Below are 27,775 nucleotides of genomic sequence, written 5' to 3'. Positions count from 1 at the left end.
ATGGCAAATTTTTTGGCTGGCAGGCAGACAGGGGGAGAGAGAGAGAGAGAGAGAGAGAGAGAAAGTGAGAGAGAGAATGAGAACACACGAACCAAGAAAGAAAATAATAAAGCTCGGGACCCGGCGTCACACATACAAAAATGCTCGAGTCTCCCATTGTAGTCAATGGGGTTCGTTACTCAAGTAGAGCTCTCGAATTTTACGAAAAGCTCAACTTGAATAATGCGGACCCGAGCACTTGGGTGCTCGCTCATCTCTAGTGGTATGTTATAACCTACAATTTATTTTCTACCAAAATGGATTGTTTTTTTCACACTTCCACAAGAAATGCACCAGATCTACTACACCACAAAAGCCCCAGTATAAATTAGTGCCCTTTGAGCAACATTTCAGACTTAGAGGACGGTAGCGTGTATACATTTGAATCTTTTTACTTATTTCAATATGACTGATACAGGAAAGTTTGGGAATGTATTAGTAAAGGATTAAGATTCAATGGTGATTAATACTTCTTTAATACAGTAAGAAAAACAAAATAATAAACCAACCAGCTGATAGATATGAATTGTTATTATGACCATGTAGCAGAACCTGAGCTCTGATCCCCATGGGTTTTAATTACAGCGCTTCATCCACTTACATGAACTATACTGTCTGTTAAATCTCTATCATTCCAAATCTCCCAACTAACTCCAACAGATTGAGTTCATAGTACTACTACTTAAGTTTACTATTTGTTTAGAGAAAAGTAAGAATCAATATCTTGATATATTCTTCTGTCATTTTATAGATAGATCCAGTCTGGAGCGGAACAAAGTATTATGGTGTATTAGGTAGATAAGGCAAATTCCACCTTCTTCCCCAGTGTGTGCACACATAAAATCAATGAACTGCTTTCAAATTGTATTTTGCATTGAACCCTTGCTGTATGTGCTGGGAAAGTGAGACATATATATGTAAGACATATCATAGGTTCCGGCGAAGGCCAAATGACTGTCCTCTGGTAGCATATCTATAAGACAACTTTCTTAACATGGCAGATTACATACAACAACTCCAGTCTATGTCACCACATAAGGCCTCGTTCACGCAGGCGACAAAGTCGCGTGATTTTGTAGCGTTGCTACAATGCTACAGATCGCATCTATGAGAAGCCAATGCTTTCCTATGGGTTACTTCACACATGCAATATTTCGTAGCATGCGACAACCCGACACAAAGGTAGCCATATAAGCAGACGCCTCACCTACCCCTCATTCCAACCCTGGCACCAGTTCATATCTCAATTGTCAGCAGGGAGAGAAGCAAGATTGCTTTTTGGATGTTAGAAATAAATGACTCTTTTATTGGATTGTATGAAATAACAAATCTTTTAGGTCCAAAAAAGTAGACTGAAACAAATATAAAATATAGAATTACATATTTCCAAACTATTCTTTCCACCAACTCTTGTAGTAGATAAGTGTAACATTTACTGGAACTCTTGTTTCATGGCATAACAGTGCTGGTGATGATCTTGCAATGTTGGCTCCAGCCCACATGATCCTCATGTTGGCGCATTAGCTGCTATTCTGGTGCTGGATGCTAACAAGTGTATATCTCTGTCAGTGTATGTGGATTGGTTGGCTTGGAGGTGTTTCAAGACAGTCAGACAATCAGCATTAGTCTCTGCACATTTTGTAAGGTTTTTCCTCTTGGAGGGCAACTATTATACTTTTGGTCAAGTCTGTGTAAATGGACGTCTGAAGGTATTCCTGGTATGATCTGTGGCCTTCTCTCTGAAGACTACAGTTTAAAGGTATTCTGTTCTTTGTGGTTCCATCTGATCTGAGATTCCAGTCAAGCTAAGTTTCACTTAGACACTTTTGAAGCTGTTTAACACTTTGGTGGCCTAAGTATTCGGTCATTCATATATTATAGTGATATCTATCATTTGCCTCAACTCCCTGCCGTCTTAGGGAAAGTTATGGTCACCCCAGGTTCCAAACATTGGGTTGCTCTCATAAGAGTGAGCACTCAGTTATTAGACATGGATCCCCATGTCTATAGTTTAATATTAGTTTCCCTTTCTCCCCACTTTTTAGTTTTCTGATTGATATACAAACCCCAGTATAAGGGCTTCTTCAGATGGCCATGATTTTGTCCTGTTTTGCGTCCGTTTAGAGTTTTGTGTGCATAATCATGGATATTACTGCTAACATTATAATATATGTGAAGAGAAGTAGCCCTGCACAAAATTCCTCCATACAATAGATGCTGCCAGTGTGAACTGACTTGTAAGACGTTCTGCTTTAATGTCTGGCCCTTGACTTTAACACGGTCCTGGCTCAAAGATGGTGCACAAATGGAGGCAAATAGAGAATAGTTCAATGTAATAGAAATGTACTCCAGTTGGGATACAAAGACTAATGGTTACAAACAGTGGCACATAGCTTGGCCATTACAGTCTAGCAGGCACACAGCTTGGTCATTACAGTTTCAAATAGACACAGCTTGGTGGTTACAGTCTCTGTTAGGTTTACAGGGCAAGAAAGAAAAGATCCAGCTCACGACTCAGCAACCTTCACATCTTGTAGTGCAGTGATCCCACTCCAACTGCATGTCTTCAACAATAAACCACGACATATGATCCTGCACCCAAAGATGTAGTCAGATGCAATCCAGGCTCTATCTAATCATAGTCACAGGGCACATGAAGAATAAAAAACAGCTTACACATTTCAGATGCTTTTTACATCTTTAGTTATAGGCTATGACTAAAGATATGAGAAACATCTGTAATGTGTAAGCCTAGGGCCACGTTTATGAATCCAGTAACCAGGAAGTGTTCTTCTGTGGGCATTTGAGAACTGCAGCAGGCATGCTGGAGCTCTGAAGAGCAGTGGGGGGGGGGAGAGGAGGCAGACTGAGCGTGGTAGGTTAGTATAATAAGACATCCCCCAAAAATAAGGCCCAGTGCCTCTTTGGGGGCAAAAATTAATATAAGACAGGGTCCTGTTTTGGGGGAAACATGGTAGCAATACTTTGGCATAATGCATAAACAAAACATGTATGTCCAGATAGCTTCACTGGTGCATTAAACAGATCAAGCGAACAGCAACAAGGGATGAGTCCGAGTGCACCACTGCGTAAGGGGTGTTAGTCAATGCTCTAGTCAGTTTATTCTGTAGCAATACCTCACAGGCTTCTCTATTTATGCTGTAGCAATCCCTTACAGGATTTTCTATGGACATATTAAGTGAGCAACCATTATAGACAATTAGGGGTTCATATATATTTATCTGTATAAGGGCTCCTACCCACTTGCGTTTTTTTAACGTAATTGTCAATGGGGCTTTCTAATGTTAAAAACACATTGCTAGTTTGTGCTTTGCGATTTTTGTGCGATGCGTTTTCAACATTAGAAAGTCCCATTGACATTCACGTTAAAAAAACGAAAGTGTGTGGGAGCCCTAAGTGTTATAAATTGTTGTTGAGATGTACTTTCTTGTATATTGCCGAAATATAAGACTGAGTTATAACCATTATATTGTTTCACAAGGCTTCCTGGAACTACAAAGTTTACATCCAGATTTATCAAGTGGCTTAATGCATGCCATCATATACAAGAAGGTAATGCTGTTTCATAGTTTATGAGTTAGTAATAATATTTTCTCCTTTGTAGGCACATCCATTGATTGATGCTCCGGTTCCTTTTCATTGTTTGGACTTGTGGGAATGAAGAACAGCTCTTCTATGGTTCAAGAAAGAATTTAAAGAAAATGAAAGATTTTACGTTATAAACATGCAAGGTAGTATATCCAAATTTAATAAGTGAAAAGGATGATCAAAAGACATAAATATTATAAATTGTGAAGTAACCAATTATAGTATGATTGTTAAATTATTAAATTTAGTAAATCAGAATTATGTACTGTGGCCGTGCAGATGTTGGAGCTGCTTATTTGTGCTACTAAAGTGCCATAATTCAGGCAACGAGAGTCTATGCAGCAGAGAAAGAGGCATTTCTTTGGAATTCAGGTTGAGTTTAAAACCTGGAATAGGACCTGATTGTTGGAGTTGAGGGAGAGAAAGGTGGGCTCCCACTCCACCCATTCCTGTCTTGAGCTGGCCAATTCTAGTCATTAGAAGCCAGCTGAGGAACCTTTCTCACCAGTGATACCAGTCTGGGGAAGGATGGGTATTGCCAAGCTTGGGGGACCCCACCATGATGATAGTATAATAACTGTGTTGTTTAAGGTGTTGGATAGTAGGCCCAGAGCCTAATAGTGAGGAACACTTTATGTTCAATAAGAGGCTGAACAGCTTAGGGTTTATTTTTGCACTGTGTTGTAATACTTTGTCATGTATGAAGAAATAAAGCTAGTTCTGGACAATTTTGAATTAAATCCACTTTGTTGGATTTTTTATGCACTAGCCATCTAACCCAGAACATGGCGATCCCGTGAGCCCATATGTCTCAGAGGGAATTGGAGGGCAAAGGGTCTGATAGGATCAATTTTGAATATTTTGTAGCTTCCAAACATTAAATAAATGTTAACAGTTCATCTCTATACAGTAAATGATTACATAATCTTCTGCAGAGTAGATATTGCTGATGCCCTGAAGTTGATATGCCAAAGTATGATTTCATAAGCACGTCTTAGAGTCCAAGCCTGTAGAAGCTCAGTAAATCCAAATCTGTATTCAGGATACAGATAGAAACATAGGTGCAATGAGTTTTGGAGGGGGGCTTCCTTTAACAAGCACATACAGAAATGATAATAAAAAAGCACAGAGAATATATACATATAATAATGGGTTACCTTAATTTACCTAAAACTGCATTGGTGTCAAAGGGGTAGGAGTGGCCTGATGTTCCCACCTTTGCCAAAACGGGCAGGCACTGCCATGGAACCAGAAGTTAACAGCCACTGGAAGTGATTATTTAAGTTGCGCCAGAAGTACACAGAACTGTGTTCCAAATACCAGAACCAGTAGGGCGCTTCCTGAATAAATTAGATTTTCTGAAATTCTGCAGGCTTGGACTCTAAGAAACAGTTACAAGATCATGCTTTGGCATATCTGGAATTAGGATGGTTCTGTCATTGGGAGCCCTCCTACTAAGTAAGCCACTTTTATACACATGGATTGTAAAACTGACCCCAACTCTGACCTTGTTGTTTGACCCCTGGAGTGCTGGGATTTATTTTATTTGTGGTTTTGCCAAGCTAAAGGGACACTGTCATCATTTTTGATCCTCATAAAAATTAAAATAAGTAATGAAGCTCAAAGGTTAGGGAACAAGGAGTCTGGGGAGGCATCTTTCATATTCACTGGGTGGTCGTTCCAGTGTTTGATTCCTTCTAAGCGCGCATCTCTCATTCATCTCTATGGGAGATGCGCATTGCAGAAAGATTCAAGTTGCTGCCATGCGCAAGCTTCATGGGGCCACAGCGCTAAACGGGGTGCCTGGTGAGTATGAAAGATACTTCCTAAGACTCTCCGTTCTCTCATCTTTGAGCTTAGTTTATGGGACTCAAAGGTGATGACTGTATTCTTTTAAAGAGTAAAGCATTCACTCTTTAAAGTTTTGTAGGGTCTCTGCTCTCTCATTTCATAACTGGTAAGCAGACAGAGCTAGTCTATTATTGCCCAGGTTTTTTTTACTACCTCACCCCCTAAGCTCTCTGCTATATGAGCTCTGAACTGAAGACCTGTGTTAACTAAGTCTGGTTTAAGGGCTTATATCATAACTCATTTTCATTAAATAAAATCCTGGAAGGCTGTTGATAACTGTTTAAAAGTAATTAGCAGTGTTTCCAGATTTTAAAAAAAATCCTTTTTTCATCATTTTTTGCTTTCATGTATCCCCTTGGTGCTGCTGCTCATCTGCGCTGCTGGGGCAGACTGTGAGCAAAACTAGCCTCTTTTCCCCTTTGGCAGCTGATAATATAGCCCCTTCTTATCTTTCCTGTGGATGGGAAGAAAGCTATTTCTCGATGCAGAGCAGAAAGCTTTGTCTATTGGCTGCAGGCATGAACAGATGAGCTGCGGGGAGAGTGACTGAGCATACGTGTTCACCAATAGTCAACTCAGTAGGTGGGTGTACATATTACTATACATTGAATACCAAATGGTGCCAAACTATGTGATTAAGTGCTATAACTCTTAACTGGATCATTTTTTTCACAGCGTGTAAATCGCAAATATTTTTAGGATTTATACAATAAAAATGGTATTTCAAGGTTGGGGGCAATCCCTTTAATAGAAATGTGCTGCAAGTCAAATTCATTTAAAAGTGCAGTTCTATTAGATGGTTTGTCTCAAATGACTCAGCTGTACAACCCAAAAGTGGTTGACATTGGGCTGGCACCAGTAAAAACATTACCTATGTAAGACTGCATTATTAAAGAGTTTTTTACCTTCTTGAAAGAAGATTCCCTTAACAATCAACTGATCACAAGGTCTTCTGCTGCTAGGAGCCCCTGCGATAGGAGTATCCAGTGTTACGTTCGTGTGGGCAACTAAGCACCGGTCCCACACGAACTTAACCCGAGGACACAGGTTAGGGAATCCTTGATAGGGAAACTGACCCTGTGCTAAAGGGCAGATGACTAGGCCCTACCTGCAAGCAGAGCGATCGCCTCGATAAAGGCGGCCCCACGCTGGAACGTTGGCCCTGGCTCTCCCAGAACAGGCGGTACACGGAATCAGGACAAGTACAGACAAACCCCATGTACAAACTGGTAACTGACAAATGACAAACACACTTACCATTCAACCTCACCCACTAAAGCAGATGTTAAAGCTAAATATAAAAATGAGAGATTAGTTCATATATTGGCCAATGAACTTAAGCTACAAGGCCGCGATCAAGGCTCCTTGTGTCTTGCGGTCCCTACTCTAGCAAGACACAAAACATCCAGCAAGATGCAAGGTGAACAGACCCTGCATGCACCAAGCTGCAAGCTGACATGACACAAACACAAGCAAGACTGAGGAAATACAGCTTCCTCTTGCAGAGGGGTTGGGGTATATATCTACCCCCAAACCCAGGGGATTGGCTGACCAGAACAACCACACCCAGCCAGCTCAAATAACCCCTACCCATGAAGGAGTACTCCTGGAATCTTGTACAACAACAGGTCCCAAATGTACAACCTGACATCCAGCAGCAAGTGTTTAATCCCTTCAGCGCCATCACAGGTTAAATGAAGCATTATATAGTGTCTACTGAAATCAGTGGGATGTCCATGTAATGCAGGTCCTCCAGAGTGTGAGTCATTCTTTGTACTTTCCATTCCGGCCAATTAAGAGGATCCTGAATAGTGGGATCTCCCTCTATTACCTCAGAATTTGCTAATACTGCATATTTTCTTAACCACTAAGCACTAGTTATTGGAAGACATTACTTTTAGTCTATACACCAGGATATAAAACTTCAGCCAAGTGCTAGCCAAGAACGTTTGGAACAAGGATGAGTTGGCTCTATGCACATATATTTCTAAACCACTCTCTAGTTATATATGTGATTTTGCAGTTCTTTTGTCAAGACACAGAAATCAGTTTTAAACCAAGAGAAGTCTGTCAGACATTTTTGTGCCAATAACACATACTTCTAGAGTCATTAAAAGACTAGATGTAGCATGATCATTTTATATGCTGCCATCAACGACTGCGCTTTCAATGCCCATCTGTGCAGCAGTCATCGCAAGATATATTGTACTTGCAATAAATGATTCTGAAGTCAAAGGCTGATGATGCCAAAGATTCCAAAGGACCAATTATACCACAAAGGGTCACTAGTATTTCATTTTAATGAGATATCTGACTTAATTATATCGAATGCAACTGAAAAAAACGTAAATCTCTCTTTCTTAAAAAAATAATTACAAATTATATTTATTGATTCATTAGAAGCTCTTACAAGGTACAGTATTTAAAGGCATTCTTTACTATATTAATTGGATCTAAATCATCTCTCGGTCTTTTAGGAAAATGCATCACTGTTCATGCACAAGTAGCAGAATTAAACAATAAAGGTGCAGCTCTTGGGAAGCATAGATTTATTGAGGTATCACCCACTTGGTGTAGCTTCCACAAAAGAGTCTATAAGCACCGATTGTCCAGCTATCTTTTACTTCACACTTCCATAAATCACAGCCCCAAGTTTAAAACAGCCGAGGTGAACACAGGAAAGAGGACCTAGTGACTAGAAGGCCCAGGAGTCCCTGGATAGGGAGATTACACATGAGAGATTATTACATGGACTCTACCCCACAAGCTTTTCATGGAGGACAGAAAGCACTATCACAGTTACTGCTGATGATTAGAGGTTCCTACCACACAGTTATAATAAAGGAAATCACAGCTCATCCTCCTGACTGTATAATAATGTAGATGAATATAAAACACAGAATGTAATTACAGTGTTTTCCCAGCAGGCAGAGATGGTACTGGCTCTAGCTGGTCATGTGAGTCTGTGCTGATGCATCATTAGAGTGTAAGCAGAGAAAATGAGCAGGGAGAAATCTCAGTGTCAAGATAGTGGCTGATAAGTATCAGGATGGAGACTGCACTGCATGGAAGTAACTGCAATATATGTAGCAGACACCCAGAGTGTGAAATGCAAATGTATAAGGGGGTATGGATGAAAAATGTGTTCGTGCCGAAATGGCTCTTTTGGTGGAGGAGATTGCAGTAGGAAATATTTGAGTTGAAGGTCCAAAGGACTTTTTTGCTAAAAAAAATCATGTTCCATTTGGTCTTTTTAGTAAATATCCATCTACACTCCTCAACTTTTAAACTGTAACACTAAGAAGGAAAACTCATAAGGTTGTGCCAGTTGATGAAGAAGAAAGACCTAGCTCCAATCAGTGACATGTGGGAGGGGCTTCAATGGTATAAAGACCAATGTGAAAGCCAAGTTTTTTCAGCCACATAAAACCTTGTCAGATTTGAACCCAAGACCCCATTGCTGCAAGACAAGAGTTTAACTCTTTCTGATCTGTAATAGAATTTGGAAAATGCACTCTGATTGTCTGCTGTAATTGGCAAAAAGTTTATTCCTCTGACACTGAAGAGATCTGCAACTCAGAAAAGTCACACAGGCTTAATAAATGTGGCTACAGGCTTAGGTCAGACGGAAAGGATTGCCCATCAGAGTTATGCTTCCCTTACCAAACCCTGACATATGGCCCTTGTTCTCATAGTTACATTTTTTCAATCTCACATTAATTTTTATAAACAAATTCTACAGAAATGAACTGATGATTTCCTTTTACCAGAAGCCTGTAGGATACAAAACTATAGCCATTTCTGACCTCACACTTGAGGATACTAATCATCTTGTATCCACAGGCATTAGAGTCCCCAGGATACATAAATGGATATCAAGTTAGAAAACATCTGCAAGAATCATGCTTTAAAAAAGAAAAAAGGGTTGTTGCCAATGGCATCTAAATTCCAAGTACTTTCTGAAAATGAGAACAAGTTTCTCAATGCTTGTCATGGGCAACATTTGTGTATTTTTTCTCTCTACCATTAAGGCTACATGCACATGAACACAAATCTTGCACAAGTTTTGTGAGTTGCAAGACTCACAAAATTTGTGCAAACATGAACTCCAATTTTTTTAATTTGACTTATTCACATGAATTTTTTTTTTCCCCTCACAGCGATGCTGTGAATGCGCACGGGCGGATTTGAATTGCGGAATCTGGAGCAGGCATCTTTCTCCGGATTCTGCATCAAATATTATGCTATGCAAAAGTTGTGTTGTGTTTCCGCTAACGGATGAAAAATCGCCGCATGCTCCATTTTTGAGCAGATTCCATGCAGACGACTTCTATTGAAGCCAATAGAAGTCGTCCAATCCGCGGCCCTTCCGCAATTGACATTGCAGAAGGTCGGGGATTCCACGTTATCACTAGGTGATGATGCAGGAAAAGCAGGGGTTAAAAAAAAATCTGTACTGCGCATGTCTGACAGTGAGCCGTGTGGACCATCCACACTACAAATGACGATTCAAGAAAGCAGGTACACATGGACGACGCTGCTGCCAGAGCCGAATTCTGCTGCGGGATTCCAGCTCTGCCATGTGCATGCGGCCTTAGGTACATTTAACATTTACTGGACAAACACCAAAGATAGATTAAACAAAACCATTTCTTGATTTATTTGGATTTGGGTTTATTTACAGTCATTTTAGAATTAGCATTGTATTCCTTTCACTCTGTTAAAGAAGAACTCAAAATTTGTTCTAATGGTTATTGCTTTCCGCTGTCCAGCCTAGTCCACACATAGCTGGGCCAGCTGCCGTTCAAGGTAGGACAGCAAAAGGGTAAGGTTGACTTATTGATGTGATCATAGCAATTGTTATTCAACCCTACAATCACAATTGTTATTTTGGGCTTTAGTGACCAGAAAATAACTTTTTCATTTTCCTAAAAGGGTTTTCCAAGCATAAATCCTATTGATGACCTATCCACAGAATAGGTCAGCAATAGTTGATCACCCAGGGTCCACCGCTGGGGAACCCGGACAATCAGCTGAACGGGCACATGCTGTCAGCATCATTACACACAGGGGTTGGAGTAGAAGCAACTGCTCTGACTGCAGTGTAATGGCCGGTGCTTGAATTTGCAGTTGTAGCTCTCATTGAAATTAATGGGTGCTGCACCTGCAATTACGGGCTCCGGCCACTACACAGTTGTTGGAGCAGCTGCTTCTGCTCTGACCCCTGTGTATAGCAACGCTGATAGCATGTGCCCGATCAGCTGATCATCCGGGTTCCCCAGTGGCGGATCTTTGGTGATCAACTATGACTTATTCTGTGGATAGGTCATTAGTTGTATTTGTGCCCAGAAAATCCCTTTCAGCTATTAAAAATCTAGCATTTTTGTTTCTATGACAAATAGGACACATTTTTTTCTACAATAATTTACACATGTAGTAACTGCTATAAAAAAGCTAAACATTGGGCTTTAATGCATGAAAAATAATAGTTTATAAATGATGTAAAGAAACCCTAAATTAGAATGTATATTTTTGTCCACCACTGTCCACTGTATATTTAGATATATATCATGCCCTACATAGGAGAATTGTATAGCATATAGCACTTTAGATAGAGTTGGCTGGGAATTATTTTGTATATTATTTATATTGATTTCTTTTTTTTTTCAGCATCCTTTTTTTCTTTTTCTCAAAAGATGTCAGAGTTTAATTGATTTTCTTTTCACTCTGTTTTTTTTTCCTGTAACTGGAGCTGTCCAAGATGTCACAATTAAGCCTATGCTAAATCTAGTTAAATCTGAGTCTGTATTTGCAGATTTAGCAGAATTCAGGAGGCGGCACTATAATCATTGAATTTTTGTTTTATTAATGGTTTATTTTTATACAAATGTCATGGGCAGGGAAACCGCTGCAGGGGATCTTATTAGTCTATTCAGAGTCTGCTTGTATGCAGAGTTCTTCTTGTTGCTTACACCATGACAAAAGGCAGGATTGGCAGACGGAAGTGAAGAAGGTGGGTGGTGTTACATGGTGGAGCAGTGACAGATGGAGGCAAATTCAGCACACATGTTTCTAAACAAACTTTAAAGGGGTTGTCTCGCGGCAGCAAGTGGGGTTATACACTTCTGTATGGCCATATTAATGCACTTTGTAATGTACATCGTGCATTAAATATGAGCCATACAGAAGTTATTCACTTACCTGCTGCGTGGCTAGCGTCCCCGTCGCCATGGCTCCGTCTAATTCTGATGTCTTCTTGCTTTTTTAGACGCGCTTGCGCTGTGCGGTCTTCTTCCTGGTGAATGGGGCCGCTCGTGCCGGAGAGCTGGTCCTCGTAGCTCCGCCCCGTCACGTGTGCCGATTCCAGCCAATCAGGAGGCTGGAATTGGCAATGGACCGCACAGAGCCCACGGTGCACCATGGGAGAAGACCCGCAGTGCATCGTGGGTGAAGATCCCGGCGGCCATCTTGGTGAAGGAAGAAGAAGGAAGACGTCGCGGAGCGGGGATTCGGGTAAGTAATACATTTTTTTTTTTTTTTAACACATCCTTTGGGGTTGTCCTGCGCTGAACGGGGGGCCTATGGAGAAAAAAAAACCTGTTTCGGCGCGAGACAACCCCTTTAACTTGAAACTTGGCTTTATATAACTCCATAGGAGAGTATTTTGTGCTTGAACGTTATCTAATTTCACACTTCTAACATACGTATCACATATTCATGTCAGGGATTCACCTCAGCAAGACAAGGCACTTCAAACTTTGTCATGACTAATCACTGTCCTCGGAGTACTCCATTCTCATTGTTGTACTCCATACTACATTCTCGAAGGTCTGCGGTACAACAACATTGCAGTCTCATACACTGTACAAGGTGCCTTGTCCCTATCATATACTCATACCAACATATACCAAATATAAGTGTTAAACTGCTTTGCCACAATTCTCGCATTAGATGATATCCCTGTATCACAGTCTATTTTGGAGAGATATTCCTCCAGTCCGTGCTCGTCCATCACAGTCCCTACAGTGAAATGTGATTGTTCTAAGAGAAACCAAGTAATCTTGTAGATATGATACCTAAGACTCCTTTAGACATGTGGTGCAATCTACAATACTGGACAAGAAGAAAAAGGAAGCATTTTATATCAATATGCAGGAAAGAAGGGCCATCTATGCACTCAAAAACAACAAGGAGATTACCATTAAGCCTGCAAATAAGGGTGGTGCTATAGTCCTCATGAACACATCAAACTACACGAAAGAAGCAGACAGACAGCTGACAGACACCAGATACTACACCAAACTGGATCAAGACAGACTCAAAAATATGTGAGGAAATTGAGAAGGGTCATCATTGTGGGCTCCACAAAACTTTTGGACTTGATACTGGAGAACCCCAGTGTTCGAGTATTGTATATGCTTCCCAAACTACACAAAGCTGGCAACCCAGGGAGGCCAATTATCTTAGGTGTGGAAACCCTCAAATCTCAGGATGGGTAGAAGGTGTCCTCGAACCACTAGTGAGGAATACAACCAGCTACTTGCAGGACACCACGGACCTACTGAACAAACTGTCAACCATAGGTCCCATCCCTGATGGCGCCATCCTGGCCACCATGGATATGGAATCCTTAGGCCGCCTGCACACGATTTCCGCCGCTGAAAGTTTGCATAGGAGTGCATTAAAATACGCACTCCTATGCAGAGGGCCGCGGTTTGGCCGCGCGAAATCTCGCGCGGCAAACAAACCGCGGCATGTCCTAATTTTCTGCGGGGCACGCACTCACCCGGCCACCGGCTCCGGTCTGCGCATACACATGAAAGAGCCGGGGCCGCCAGGCGCGGGTGAGAACGCGCTCGTCCCTGCAGGCGCTCGGGTCGGATCGCGCGGCGAGAATTCTCGCTGCCGGATCCGACCCGCTTGTCTGCAGGCGGCCATATACTCTAACATCCCACACAAATATGGACTGACCGCCTGCCAAGCACACCTTGAGGAAAATGGGGTTGCCTCTGAATCGGTGTTACAACTCACAAAATTCATCCTCACACACAATTATTTCTCCTTTGGCGAAGAGGTAATCCTGCAACTCACTGGAACAGCCATGGGCAATAAAGTGGCACCGCAATATGCCAACATCTTCATGGTAAAACTGGAGAGTGACTTTCTGGCCTCCTGCCCCAGCACACCACTGGCCTACTTTCGCTACATTAATGACATCATAATTAGAGATGAGCGAACGTACTCGTAACGAGTACTTACGCACCCGAGTACCGCCATTTTCGAGTACTTCAGTACTCGGGCGTAAAGATTCGGGGGGCGCCAGGGGGCGGGGAGAGGCGCGGCGGTGCGGGGGGGAGCAGTTGGGAACAGGGGGGAGCCCTCTCTCCCTCTCCCCCCCACTCCCCACTGCTACCCCCCGTGCCGCCACGGCGCCCCCCCGAATTTTTTCGCCCGAGTACGGAAGTACTCGGAAATCGCGGTATTCGGGCGAAAAAGGGGCGTGGCCGAGCACGTTCGCTCATCTCTAATCATAATCATGTGGACCAACACTGAATAAGAACTAATAAAATTCCATGGGAGATTCGGTGCATTTCAACCCACCATAAACCTGACATTAAGCTACTCGTATACAGAAATCGACTTTTTCGACATTACCATAACAATTTCAAACAACTCAATACAGACATTCCTATACTGAAAACCAGTTGATCGACCCACATACCTCAGATGGGGCATCTCCCATCCTAAGCACATCAAAAAGTCCATCATCTACAGCCAGGCCATCAGATATAACCAGATCTGCTCCAACCAAACAGACAGAGAGGAACATTTACACAATCTCAAAAAGACAATTTACACAATCTCAAATTTTTAAATCAGAGCTGCTATTCCACCTCAATTAATGACCAAATCACCAGTGGTACCAGAATACCCAGGAATCATCTACTCCAATACATGGAGAAACAAAAAAAACGACGTGTGCCTCTAGTAGTAACCTACAATTCACAGCTAGAGGTACTAAGGAAGACTGCAAAGAAACTCCATCATACCCTATACAAGGATGACTGTCTGAAAACCATATTCCGGGCCCTCCACTACTATGTTACAGGCAACCTCCAAATTTGAGGAACTTTATAATCAGGAGTGCTTTGCCCTCTGACATAAAAAAAGGAACTTATCCCTGCAATGTAAGGAATTGCAAGACCTGCTCACATGTACTGACCGCGGACAGGATACAAATCCCCAACAAGCAGCAGGATAATAAGATCCCTGGGAAATTTCACGTCCAATGTTGTGTACCTGACACTGCAGTAAATGTCCTGTTGGGGGGCTTTATATCAGGGAAACAGGAGAAAAACTGAGAGCCAGGATGAGATCTCATCGCCACACAATTAGAGAGGGAAAGACTGAATTACCGGTGGCAAAACATTTTTATGGTCACTAACACATCATAGAGCAAATGAGAGTTATTATACTGAAGGGCAACTTCAAGTCACAGTGCCACAGAAGAATTTAGGAGTATAAATTTATGACCATTTTTGATACCCTTAAGAATGTAATGAACTTCGGAGCGGGATTCTTGCATCAGTGGAGAATATGAGATGTCTGTAGGAGGTCGGGAGGGGTGTCCTTGGGAAGGGCGCTTCGGGAGTGTGTGGAGACACCTGAGGGGGTGAGTGGGTCAGGGGATATGGCATCATCTCTCTTCCCAGGGAAGAAAGGCACCTAGAAGGGGTGCCTTTCCCAATCATTGCTTTAAAGACTTGGTAAAATTCATACATTGATTTGAAGGAATGCTGCCATCCAGTGGGTGGCACTGCAGAGATATTGTTTCATGTACCTTATCTGTAGGTCTGAAGAAGAGATGACACACGGGCCTGTGAACTCCTACCACCAGTGTAGAGATCATAAAACTGTCACATTCCTTGCCAATGGACTGATTACGTATTTACTTCTCTGCTCATCTTGTCTGGTACAAATTAGTCTCAGAATTCTGTGCCTTTTCATGTGTGTACATTTGTATTTATATATACCCCATCCAAATCTGATTTATTTATTTTTTCTTTATTTTTGTTTTGCCTTTAAGAAAAACTGGGATTAGGATTTAATCTGATTTATTATGCCTGAGAAGGGATTCTGAGTGGATCCGAAAGCTTGCAATAAGATCGTGTATTTTTGTTAGCCATTAAAAGCTATCATATCTACAAGATTACTTGATTTGTCTTACTGATAACAATCATATTTTGCTCTACTGGCTAAGGGTGGCTTCACACGAGCGTGTTTTTGTGCATGCATACGCACGCACAAGAACACGCTTGTATTTGCAACATTGCATTACCTATGGTGTGTGCACATGTCCGTACTTTGCAGGTGCATGCCTGCAAAGATAGGACATGCGTGCACCATTGAGAATGCACGCATTGTTTTCAATGGAGCCGCGGCTGCTGCCGGCGGCTCCATTGGGAACAATGCTCTGCCAGCACCCATGCATTCTTTTTCAGGGAAGGGCTTTACATATAAGCCCTTCCCTGAAAAAGAAACATTTTAGTGTAAAAAAAAATAAAAAAAATAAAAATACTTAAATCTCTCCCGCAGATGTTTTCTTCACCCACGCTAGTTAAAAGAATTCCCTGCTACTACATCTGCCACATCTGTGGCAGATGCGGCAGAGGAATTCTTCAGCCAATCACAATCAGAGCTACCAGCAGGCAGGGATTTTAAATCTACGGCTGCTGATAGCTCAGAACTACAGAGCCGGGGACAGCGGCAGAAGTCACAGCTGAGCCCCGCAGCTAAAGGCAGGTGAGTGCGCTTTTTTTTTTTTTACACTATTTTAAATGGATTTTCAGGGAAGGGCTTATAAGGCCCTCCCCTGAAATCCATTGACGGCTGCCGGGGCTCAGCGGCGACTTCTCACGCTCTCCCTAGCTCTGTAGCGCTGCTGAGCTATCAGCAGCTGGGGATTTTAAATCCCCGCCTGCTGGTAGCTCTGATTGTGATTGGCTGAAGCGCTCAGCCAATCACAATCAGAGCTACCAACAGGCGCAGATTTAAAATCCCCGGCTGCTGATAGCTGAGAACTACAGAGGCGGGGACACTGCCAGAAGTTGCAGCTGAGCCCCGGCAGCTGAAGGAAGGTGAGTATGCTTTTTTTTTACACTACTTTTATTGGATTTTCAGGGAAGAGCTTATGTTTGATGGGGCTTATGGGGATGCCGGCAGCAGGATTCTCTACCGCAGCTGTCATGTGTGACAGCTGCGATAGAGAATTGAGGAATTCCTCTGCTGCATCAGATGTGGCAGATGTAGCAGCAGGGAATTCTTTTAACTAGCGGGGGTGAAGGAAACATCTGCCGCATGCTGCAGATATTTTCTTCATCCCCGCGGGGGACATAGCAGCGGCGGAGGGTAGGTTGTTTTGTTTTTTTTACACTAAAATGATTGTTTTTCAGGGAAGGGCTTATATGTAAAGCCCTTCCCTGAAAAACAATTCAGGGGTGCCTGCAGAGCATTGTTTTCAATGGAGCCGCTGGCAGCAGCCACGGCTCCATTGAAAACAATGCACGCAGCTGCATACACGCGTGTTTTTGCTCGTACGTAGGTGCGCACCTATGTATGCACCTATGAATGCGCAAAAACACACTCATGTGCAGCCACCCTAACACACTACAAAAACTTTTTTTGTTTTAGTCCCTACAGTGTGCACACTATCATGTCAGACCGGTCTCACATCTCCTCATGCACCAAAATTGCAACCTTTTGGGCATTTATGCCAGGTCCACAATCTTCAAAAATTTAAGGGCAGAGCTGCTTGTTCTCCATCACATTTAGTATAATGTACACCAGAAACTAACATACATTATGGTAGAAACCTAATCTAGCTCATATCTAGTGTGGGTATCAGTCTGGTGCACGGAGGTGCTGCCAGATCAGACGTGTGTCTCTTAATATATTTGTCACTTGTCACAGTTACTTGGACCAAATTAGGAAATACCAGTCTAAGTTACTATTCCAAACTGTCTAATATTAGACAGTGCAAATTGAGACTAGGCAGTCTTAAAAGATGCCAGTTTATCACAGTGCCTCTGTAGGAGGATACATCTGATGTCATAGAATCATAGAATGGTAGAGTTGGAAGTGACCTCCAGGGTCATTGAGGCCAATCCTCTGCTCAATGCAGGATTTACTAAATCATCCCAGACAGATATTTGGCCAGCCTTCGTTTGAACACTTCCATTGAAGGAGAACTCACCACCTCCCAAGGTAACCTGTTCCACTCATTGATCACCCTCACTGTCAAAAAGTTTTTTTCTAATATCTAATTTGTGTCTCCTCCCTTTCAGTTTCATTCCATTGCTTCTAGTCTTTCCTTGTACAAATGAGAATAGGGCTGATCCCTCTACACTGTGACAACCCTTCAGATATTTGTAGACTGCAATTAAGTCTACTCTCCGCCTCCTTTTTTGCAAGCTAAACATTCCCAGATCCTTTAACCATTCTTCATAGGACATGATTTGCAGACCGTTCACTATCTTGGTAACTGTTCTCTGAACTTGCTCCAGTTTGTCTATGTCTTTTTTAAAGTGCGGTGCCCAGAACTGGACACAGTATTCCAGATGAGGTTTGATTAAGGAAGAGTAGAGGGGGATTATGACCTCACGTGCTCTAGACTCTATGCTTCTCTTAATACATCCCAGAATTGTGTTTGCCTCATTGGCTGCTGCATCACATTGTTGACTCATGCTCAGTCTATGATCTATTAGTATACCCAAGTCTTTTTCACGTGTGCTGCTGCTTAGCTCAATTCCTCCCATTCTGTATGTGCTTTTTTCAGTTTTCTTGCCCAGATGTAGGACTTTGCATTTCTTCTTGTTAAATACCATTCTGTTAGTCGCTGCCCACTGTGCAAGCTTTTCTAGATCTTTTTGAATACTCTCTCTCTTCCCTAGTGTTAGCTATCCCTCCTAGCTTTGTGTCATCAGCAAATTTGATCGGTTTATCATCAATTCCCTCCTCCAGATCATTTATAAAAATGTTGTGTATTTTTTTTAGACTGTCTTGTCTAACTTTATACCACCAAAAGAGGTGAGTATAGTTCATTTTTTTACTTTAGTGATTTGCTTATTCAAGTTCCGCATCACAGACGACTGAGGGAGGGGATTTGGTAATCAGGAGAGGGGACATGCAAACTGAGTGTCACTCAGGAAATACAGATGCCTTATAGCCCTTTTACACACAACGAATATCGCTCAAAATTCAGTCAAAATCCATCTTTTGAGCGATAATCGTGTGTAAATGTGTGTCCTCTGGGCACTTACCGTGCACTTTTCATCCATCGCTGAGTTCACCTCAGCTTAAAATCCATTGTCCCTGATAAGACGGACCGCAGTCTGAGATCTCCACAGGCAGCGCTGATAACATTCTTTCACCTGCTGTCCCGCTGGAGAACGATAAGCGATGTATTTAGAGAACAGACCACCCGCTATTCTCTAAATACATGCAAATGAAGCTAGTTAGCTACTAATCAGCTGATTAGCCCGTTAGTAGCTAATGCAGAATGATCACTCAAAACTGTCAGTTTCTGACGAATTTTGAGCGATCATCTGTGTGTAAATGGACCTTTACTATGCCTGAATTTATATAGTGAGTATGTCATTGATTATGCAGTAATGTGGGTGTTTCTATGTAGCAAATCTGCTTATGTATGTGTGTGCATGCCTGAATGTAGTAAGTGTGTATGTAACAAGTGTGCATATGAGTGTGCCTGTAAGCTGTGAATGTTCTTATGTTTGTGTGAGAATGTGTCCATGCTGGAATGTACAGTATATACTCGACTATAAGCTGAGTTTCTCAGCACAAAAATATGTGCTGAAAAAGCCCCCTCGGCTTATACTCGAGTGAGGTAAAAAAAAAAAAAACTGCAATACTCACCTCCCAGCCGTCGCCTGTGTCCCCGGCGCGATGCTCTCCCGGCGGTGCAGCAAGCTGCTTAAGACTTTTTCCCACATTCATCTCCCTGGTTCGGTTTTGAATTCCCCCACCATCAGCGCTGTGTAACTAAGTGCTGTGATTGGATTGAGCCAATGCTAGCCAATCACAGACAGCGCTTGATCATTTACAGCCATTCAGTGAATGACATCACTGAATGGCTATGATTGATTTATCGAGCATCCCGCCCCCGGTCCTGCCCCCTCCCATTGCAAACGTCGGAATGGAGGAGAGAAGCCGGTGCGGAGGAGAGAAAGGGGAACTGCTCAGATGGAAGCGTATATCGTCCGGCCGCGAAAATGCCGGCCGATATACGCTTGTGTAAATAAGCCCTAATGCTGTGTAGTAAACATAAAAAAGGCTAAATGCATTGCCAGAATTGCAGATTTTTGTCAATCTTGCATCTAAGAAAATGGAATAAGTGATAAACGGTATCAATGAAAACTATAGCTTATCCCACAAAAAGAAACCTCTGTAAATGCAAAAATAAAAATATATGGCTTTTGGAATGCAATGTAGCAAAAGCCATTGCTTTTCTAACTCAAGTGTTTTTAATGTGCAAAAGTATTAAAGTGCAAAAAAAACTATATATATTTTTTTGTATCGCTGCAATAATGCTAATTCAACTAATCGTGCTATAGAATGCTGTAAAAACAAACCCCAAAGAACAACTATAAAATTCAAGTCTGTCCCCCCAAAATAAAAACAGCACATTTTATGTGCCCCAAAATAATATTTAAAAATATAACTTGTCCTGCAAAAGAAACAATTCCTCACATGACCATTTTTCTGGAAAAATAAAACAGTTATGGCTCGTAGAATGCAAAGATGAAAAAAACGGAGAAACTAGTTGGTCATTAAAGCCTAAACTAGGCCAGTCATTAAGGGGTAAATCAAAACCTGATGCCTCAAGTAATTATGGGATTATGGGATTAAAGAAGAGTTAAATGTACTAAACATGCTTTATACATAATGTATTTCTAATCTTCAGACTGGCTCAAAATACTGTACAGATTTTTGGATAAACCTGCAGACTGCGCGTATGAAACAATCTGGCAATAATCAATCATTGCTCGGGTCCAGGAACAACAAGAGATTCCATAACAATCTGCTCTTGTTCTATGTGGATGCAAGATCTCCCGTAATTCTCAAGACTATGAAACTCATATTTAAATTTAAAATTTAATTCAAACTGATTTTCCAACCATGTGCTTACATAGGAAAGCAACTGTCATTGCTTTTACCCATCTTCCTCATAAAGGCTTGGCCGCAGAGGGCAAATGTGATATCTGAGAAACTCGGACCGATATTGTACTTGCAAACCTGCAATTTTGCCTGTAATGGCAATCTGTTTTGCAAGAAAAACCTGCGGTTTTTCACACGTGTGAAAATCGCAGGTTGTTTCAATAGAAAAAATAAAAATTGCATCACACTTGCATGAAAATCGCATGTACATGAGAGTGTGAAGCAATTTTTTTTGCACCCATAGAAAATAATCAGCAATATCGCCCAAGAACAGAACATGCTGTGATTTTTCAGTCTCTCGGTGTGAGCCAAAAAAAAAATCACTAATGTAAATTAACCCAGTAACCCGTAGAAAATAATGGACTATTGTTCCTTGCAAATTCTGTCCATACCGCAATTGGACAGAACTTCCATGGGAAAATCGGTCAAGTAAATATGGCCTTAACAATGTGAATTCGTGTTGATCAATTTTCACAGGTTTCCATATGGCAGAATTTACCAGAAAAATAAAAATGCATTTCTCTTTTCATAGGATGTATAGTAAAAACAGTGATTTGCAGCATCCACTTGATGACCCAGCTGTAAATGCATCTGAGCAGTTTGTCTATTTTATTTTTGTTCAGCATTAAAAATGAAGCACATTTTCCAAATTGATTCCATAGCAAAATCGGTGAGAAATCCACTGAAAAACCTTCATGTGGATTTGCAGTGAATTTTGTTGTTGATTCGCCACAGATTTACCTCACTCATTGAAAGGGATGACATTAGAGATGAGTGAGCGTACTCATTAAGGCAAAATACTCAAGCGAGTATTGCCATTTTCGAGTACATGCCCGCTCGTGACAAAAGATTCCGGGGGCGGCGGGGGAGAGCGGGGAGGAACGGGGGGAGATCTCTCTCCCCCAAGTCCCCCATGCTCACTCCCGCAACTCACCGCTCACCCCCGCCGGTCCCCGAATCTTTTCTCACGAGCGGGCATGTACTCGAAAATGGCAATACTCGCTCTAGTATTTTGCCTTAACGAGTACGCTCGCTTATCTCTAGATGACATCCACTGTGAAAATCTGCAGCATAAATTGATATGCTGTGAACTGTAAATCCACATCATAGGTTAAAAACAATTCACAGCATAGGTATGAGATTTGCTAAAGTCTCATCCACTTTGCTGTTACTGTAATAGGCTGCAAATGTTCCACATCTAATTTCGTAGCAGAAAATCTGCAGCATATGTGCCCCCTTTAGCTGTACCCTTAGGGCTAAAACAGACTGACACATGTGCAAATACCCTCACCACTATGAAGCCTATTAGCGCATGAACCAGTGACTATTCAAACTCCACACTATTGTGCCCGAGTTTGAAAAAAAAACGGGAAGATATGTCCTACCCTATCTTTCTTGCATGTAGGGAAACGATGTGTGAGAAGGATAGGGTAGGTCCCATTTTTACTAGGCGTAGAATTAACTTGCGGGAATCTAGCATTGGCTTTGTGTTGCAGCCATTCTGAGGTTCCCACCTTGCCTACAGGCCAGACCAGGGTTTAGCAGCATTCCTACCTCTCCTGGAACTGAGAGGTGTGGAGGTTGCAAGATTAATGTCAGTCAGCACCTGGTGCTAAGTAGCTCTGCTCCTATTTAAGCAGTGCTAACTGTTACTCCAGTGCTGGTCAATGATTCACTGCAGTTCTATGTTGGACAGCGACGGAGCAACACAGTGTGGTGGAAGCTCTGCTGGATAAGCTAAGTTCTTTGCTGTTTGGTTTGGTTTTGTTCTCCTTTTGTTTTGCGATAGGGCTCCCAGTGAGGGACTGGTTAGTGGCCCAGGTTCGAGTGCAGGCTCGCACTTATCAGCGCGGTTGGTCTGCCGAGTAGGCAGGCTCCCCTCCCGGGTTAGGGGACGATAGGGAGAGCATTCCCCTTTAGTTTTTGTTTCCTTTTGCACAGTTGTGCCTTTGATTTATGTTATTGAGGTTGCACGTTCTAAGGCCGCAACAGATTGACCAGCCCTTACCTACTCAGGGAGATTCTGTGCTGTTACTATGAATCCCCTTGAGGTTTTGTCGCACCAGCTTGGCACACTGGCTGCTGAGCTCGCTGAGATAAAACAGCGACAAACTGCGCTGCAGGTTCCCAGCAAGGAACCAAAAATTGAGCTACCCGGCCGTTTTTCTGGTGATAGGCAGAAATTCGGATCCTTTCGGGATGCCTGTAAGCTCTACTTTAGACTGCGTCCAGTGTCTTCAGGGGACGACACCCAGAAGGTGGGCATTGTCATGTCCAGACTGCAGGGGGCGCGGCAGGCATGGGCCTTTTCATTACCCCCAACGTCTGAGGCCTTGGACTCGGTGGATGACTTTTTTGCTGCATTGGGTCTAATCTATGACGACCCAGACAAGATATCGGTGGCTGAAGGGAATATCAGACGTTTACGACAGGGAGACTCCTCTGTCGAAGATTATTGTGCTGGGTTTCGACGTTGGGCAGCAGAAACCCAGTGGAATGACCCTGCTTTAAAGAGCCAGTTCCATTGGGGTCTATCCAATAAGATCAAGAATGTACTGGTAGGTTATCCAGTACCCCGCAGTCTCGATGAGGCCATGTCTCTGGCTATCAAAGCTGGGAGACGGATCAGGGAGAGACATCAGGAACTCTCCATAGATTCTGGCTTCTTATCAGCAGATGTGGAAGAGCCCATGCAGTTGGGGTCTCTGGCTGCCAGGGCTAGGAATGGGAACAAAGTACAGTGTAAAGGTTATTGCTTTTCCTGTAACCGCATTGGTCGCATGGCTCAGTGTTGTCCCCGTCATAATTGCCAGCCAGGACTTGATGACCGGGAGATTACTGAGGGAGCCCCTCTAGGCCATCAAATTGCCTGGATATCACCCTCCAGACTGGTGCTTCCTGCTGAGATCCTGTCTGATAGTGTGGGCAACCCCATAAGAGTCCTTCTGGATTTTGGAGCTAGTATTAATTTAATACATCGGGAGACGGTCAGACATTTAGGCTTAGAGATGAAGGCTCTGGGTCTCCCATCCCAGTATCTGCCATTGATGCTGCTCCAGTATCGCAGAGAAGTCTGAGGTTTTGTGTGCCTAATGTCCGTTTAAAAATTGGGCTGTTCCACATGGAGATTATAACATTATATGTCATAGAATCCCTCCCTTCGCAAGTCGTCTTGGGGCTGCCTTGGCTACATCTACACAACCCGGTAGTAGACTGGGAGAAGGGGGACATTGTTAAATGGAGCCCTAGGTGTTTGTCTGGTTGCATTTCTGTCAATCTAGCTTCTATTCAGGCAGAAGAGCTGCCGGAAGTCATCGCTGACTTCTCTGATATGTATTCCCCAGAGGGGGCAGACAGATTGCCACCGCTCCGACAGGGGGATTGTGCAATTAAACTCCTCCCTGACTACGAGCCGCATATCCCCTCCTGAGAGACTGACGCTCAAAGATTATACCCAACAGGGTTTTAAGATGGATCCTGAGAGGGTTCAGAAATTGAAGAAGTGCGTTGCTACAGCTCCGACACTGGGGCAGCCAGATTCTTCTGGGCCTATTATTGCCGAGGTCCAGAAAGAGTTACGGTGAGCAGTTCGGCGGAGAAAGCGAGTTGCTAACAGTCACCGCTCAGAGGGGGCGGAATTCCATGTTGGAGACTTGGTTTGGTTGTCTACCAGAGTTATAAAACCCAAACAACCGTCCACTAAACTTGGCTCGCGATTTATAGGTCCATTTAAAATAACTGAGAAGAGTAATGCGGTTGCTTTTCGGTTAGAAATTCCCAGTGCGATGAAAATTAAGAATGTTTTCCACAAATCTCTGCTCAAAAGATTCATCGATTCTGGGAATGACCCTCCACCCCCGGCTCCTGTGCTAGTGGATGGGGAGGAGCAGCTGGTAATAAGTCACATTTTGGACTCCCGTCGAGTCAAAAAAATTCACAGATCAAACCCTGGTCGTCCTGATCTTAAGGGTCCTGGGGCCCCTCCTAGAAGGGGAGGTACTGTTGCAGCCATTCTGAGGTTTCCACCTTGCTTTCAGGCCAGACCAGGGTTTAGCAGCATTCCTACCTCTCCTGGAGCTGAGAGGTGTGGAGGTTGCAAGATTAATGTCAGTCAGCACCTGGTTCTAAGTAGCTCTGCTCCTATTTAAGCAGTGCTAACTGTTACTCCAGTGCTGGTCAATGATTCACTGCAGTTCTATGTTGGACAGCGACGGAGCAACACAGTGTGGTGGAAGCTCTGCTGGATAAGCTAAGTTCTTTGCTGTTTGGTTTGGTTTTGTTCTCCTTTTGTTTTGCGATAGGGCTCCCAGTTAGGGACTGGTTAGTCGCCCAGGTTCGAGTGCAGGCTCGCACTTATCAGCGCGGTTGGTCTGCCGAGTAGACAGGGTCCCCTCCTGGGTTAGGGGATGATAGGGAGAGCATTCCCCTTTAGTTTTTGTTTCCTTTTGCACAGTTGTGCCTTTGATTTATGTTATTGAGGTTGCACGTTCTAAGGAAGCAACACTTTGTTTCATTCCATTTTGCGGCCGTGGTTTTCACAAATTGGGACAAAATCACAGTCGTCTGAAGAAGCTTTCAATGTGTTGTGCCAATAAGTAAACCTCTTTTCATATACCTAGTGGGGCATATGGACAGTTAGGGTTCCCTTGTATTAGTACATGGACAGCCATTTATTTGAATGGCTGGCATATAAAACTATATTTCACATGTAGTCTTTTGTGAAGGCATCTCAAAGGGGTTTTCCCACTGAAGTTGTTTCTGGCATAGTGAATGGATATAGAGTTCCAATTGCCGAGTGTTAGTGAAATAAGGAAAATGAGAGATCTCTGTGCTTGTAAGGGTTCTATTGTTACTATGAATGGAGCACAACAATCCGGCAAAAAATGTTCCAAAAAGATATATTTTTATAATTCCAACTAAAGAAAAGACATGCTTTAACGCGTTTCGGGGCTAGCAATACTCCTTTATCAAGCACAAATCTTCAAGTGTCTTTCACTGGATGATCCAGAACGATCCTCTATCCCCAGCAGAAGGTGGCCACAGATGCATTATCAATCTCCATTAGGCCAGTTTCACAAAAAAATATTATCGATGGATCATAGTGTATCGGAGAAAAGACACCCGTGTGGGTTAGTTAAGGTCGGAGGCATAAAATGAAGCTTCTGAGCTCCATAACAAACTCTATAACAGGGCTTCCTACCTACGATGTACCATTTATAATACTGATGTCTTATGTGGCAGAGGAGCCGTTGAGTTGGGGTGCTAATGGTTTGATCCCCACCAAACGCACATTTATACAATGTACTAAAAGTGGTGTAAAGCTGTTTGAACACCCTCAACAAGAGTGTTTATATGAACTGAGAAGCAAGACTTTGAGTAGTGCAGAACAGTCTGGAAAAACAGAAAAGGTCCCAGGAAGCCGAAATAAACATAATGAAGCTTAGTCATAATATAGTATATTGTTAGGAAACATGATATATTCTGAGTTTCAGCAAAAGATCAATGTTTATTACATTTAATAACTATTGTGCTGAGGGAAATAATAAAGATATGATACAATTAACTGAATAAAGGGTTTTAGGTGTTAGGGACTTCTCATACAGGATGCAATTACGCGGCAGGACGCATCCAAATCAGTGGAATTCCACACCAAATCTAATTGTGGATTTTGATGCAGGTTTTAAGACATTTTCAATTCTGCAAGTAGCTTGTGGATTTTTGTGCGAAATTTACCGCGGCTTGCTGTGCGTTGTGCCGCGTATTCCATTCCGTGTGAAAGGTCCCTTCAAGAGACAGAAATCCTAATATATTTGTTTTCAATAATATATAAAGTCAAATATGTAGATCTGCAGCACAGTTGAATACAACGGATTATTTCTTGCAAACATCCATCATCTACTACTGTCTGAGGCAGAGCTCTTCACTGGGATTACTGATAAAGTCTAGAAACAGAACGTAGTAATCATGCTGGCAATGCTGTAGTTTAAGAGAAGTTGGGAGTCCCCAAGATAAACTTTTGTACCCGGGCTGTATCTTTAGCTATGCCCCTGGCTATATCTTAAATATCTTGAATACCTAGAGCCCCCAATATATACAGTATATTCACTAGAAATGAACATTTACTGCGTTTGCTAAGCAATTTTTACATTCGTGCTGAAATGCATTGCTACATTATTTTCTTTTTCACAGGGGTCTAACATGTCAATTTAAGCAAATAATGGCATTGCAAATATCAAAGGTGTCTTTCATATTGATGTACACGCTGTATAATGAAAGATTATGCAACTGTCTAATATGGTGAGTCTCAATCTCAAATCATGACCATTTTCTAAAAACTCTGCTTACTGTAAGTGAATTGTTTATATCTAAAGTTTGAAATCCAGTCCTGTTCATATCCAGCTGACACAGGTGCACAACTCATTATGTGACTGTGTCGGATGGAAATGATCAGACAGGTTTTCAGCCTCTCGTAGACAATTCGCTGACAGCAAGCAAAGGATAAATTTATGAACTCAGCAGCATCCTTGTTTATGCAGCAGTAGGATCAGTGGAAAAAATGCACCTTAACCCTTTGCAATCCAATTTTGTATTCAGGGTTTCCTAGGGGGCTTTCTCTTTCTACCATTATACAATGGTGCCATCTGCTGGCTAGAGCCAGTAATGCAGTATGTGACATGCTGGAGAGGCCCCCCGACAACAGAGCAGCCAGTAATCTACAGTAAGAATACCCTGCCGGGCATCTTCCGACATCGGAGCTGTACAGCCATTAATCAGAATGTCTTTAGACGTCAGACAGTGGATTGGAAAGGGTTAATGTCTTATAAATGGTTCTCTATTAAGTAGCCTATTAAATGTAACCATCACATGGTGGAAAGAGAGACCCCGTTGTCATTTACCTCTGTATGTAGCAACTGACAACCTCAATTTTGTGGTGCCTTACAGGGGTTTAACGGACAAATACTATTGCTGACCTATCCTCAGGATAAGATATCAATAGTTGATCACCAGGGATCCGCCTCTTGGGATCCCCAGCACTCAGCTG

The 27,775-nt window shown here is 42.5% G+C and overlaps 1 protein-coding gene across 1 annotated transcript in view; it reads left to right on the top strand.

Annotated features, from left to right (window-relative positions):
* The window catches only part of RTN4R (reticulon 4 receptor), a 228,918-nt gene that overhangs the window by 147,745 nt on the left and 53,398 nt on the right, over positions 1 to 27,775 (top strand). The window contains exon 2 of the mRNA XM_066601942.1: positions 3,665 to 3,791. Coding sequence (XP_066458039.1) covers positions 3,785 to 3,791 — 7 coding nt within the window. The 5' untranslated portion in view covers positions 3,665 to 3,784. The remainder of the gene's footprint in view (positions 1 to 3,664; positions 3,792 to 27,775) is intronic.

The sequence above is a fragment of the Eleutherodactylus coqui genome, chromosome 5 (assembly GCF_035609145.1).
Source record: "Eleutherodactylus coqui strain aEleCoq1 chromosome 5, aEleCoq1.hap1, whole genome shotgun sequence".
In the NCBI taxonomy this organism is placed as follows: domain Eukaryota; kingdom Metazoa; phylum Chordata; class Amphibia; order Anura; family Eleutherodactylidae; genus Eleutherodactylus; species Eleutherodactylus coqui.
This window is presented reverse-complemented; position numbering and strand designations above follow the sequence as displayed.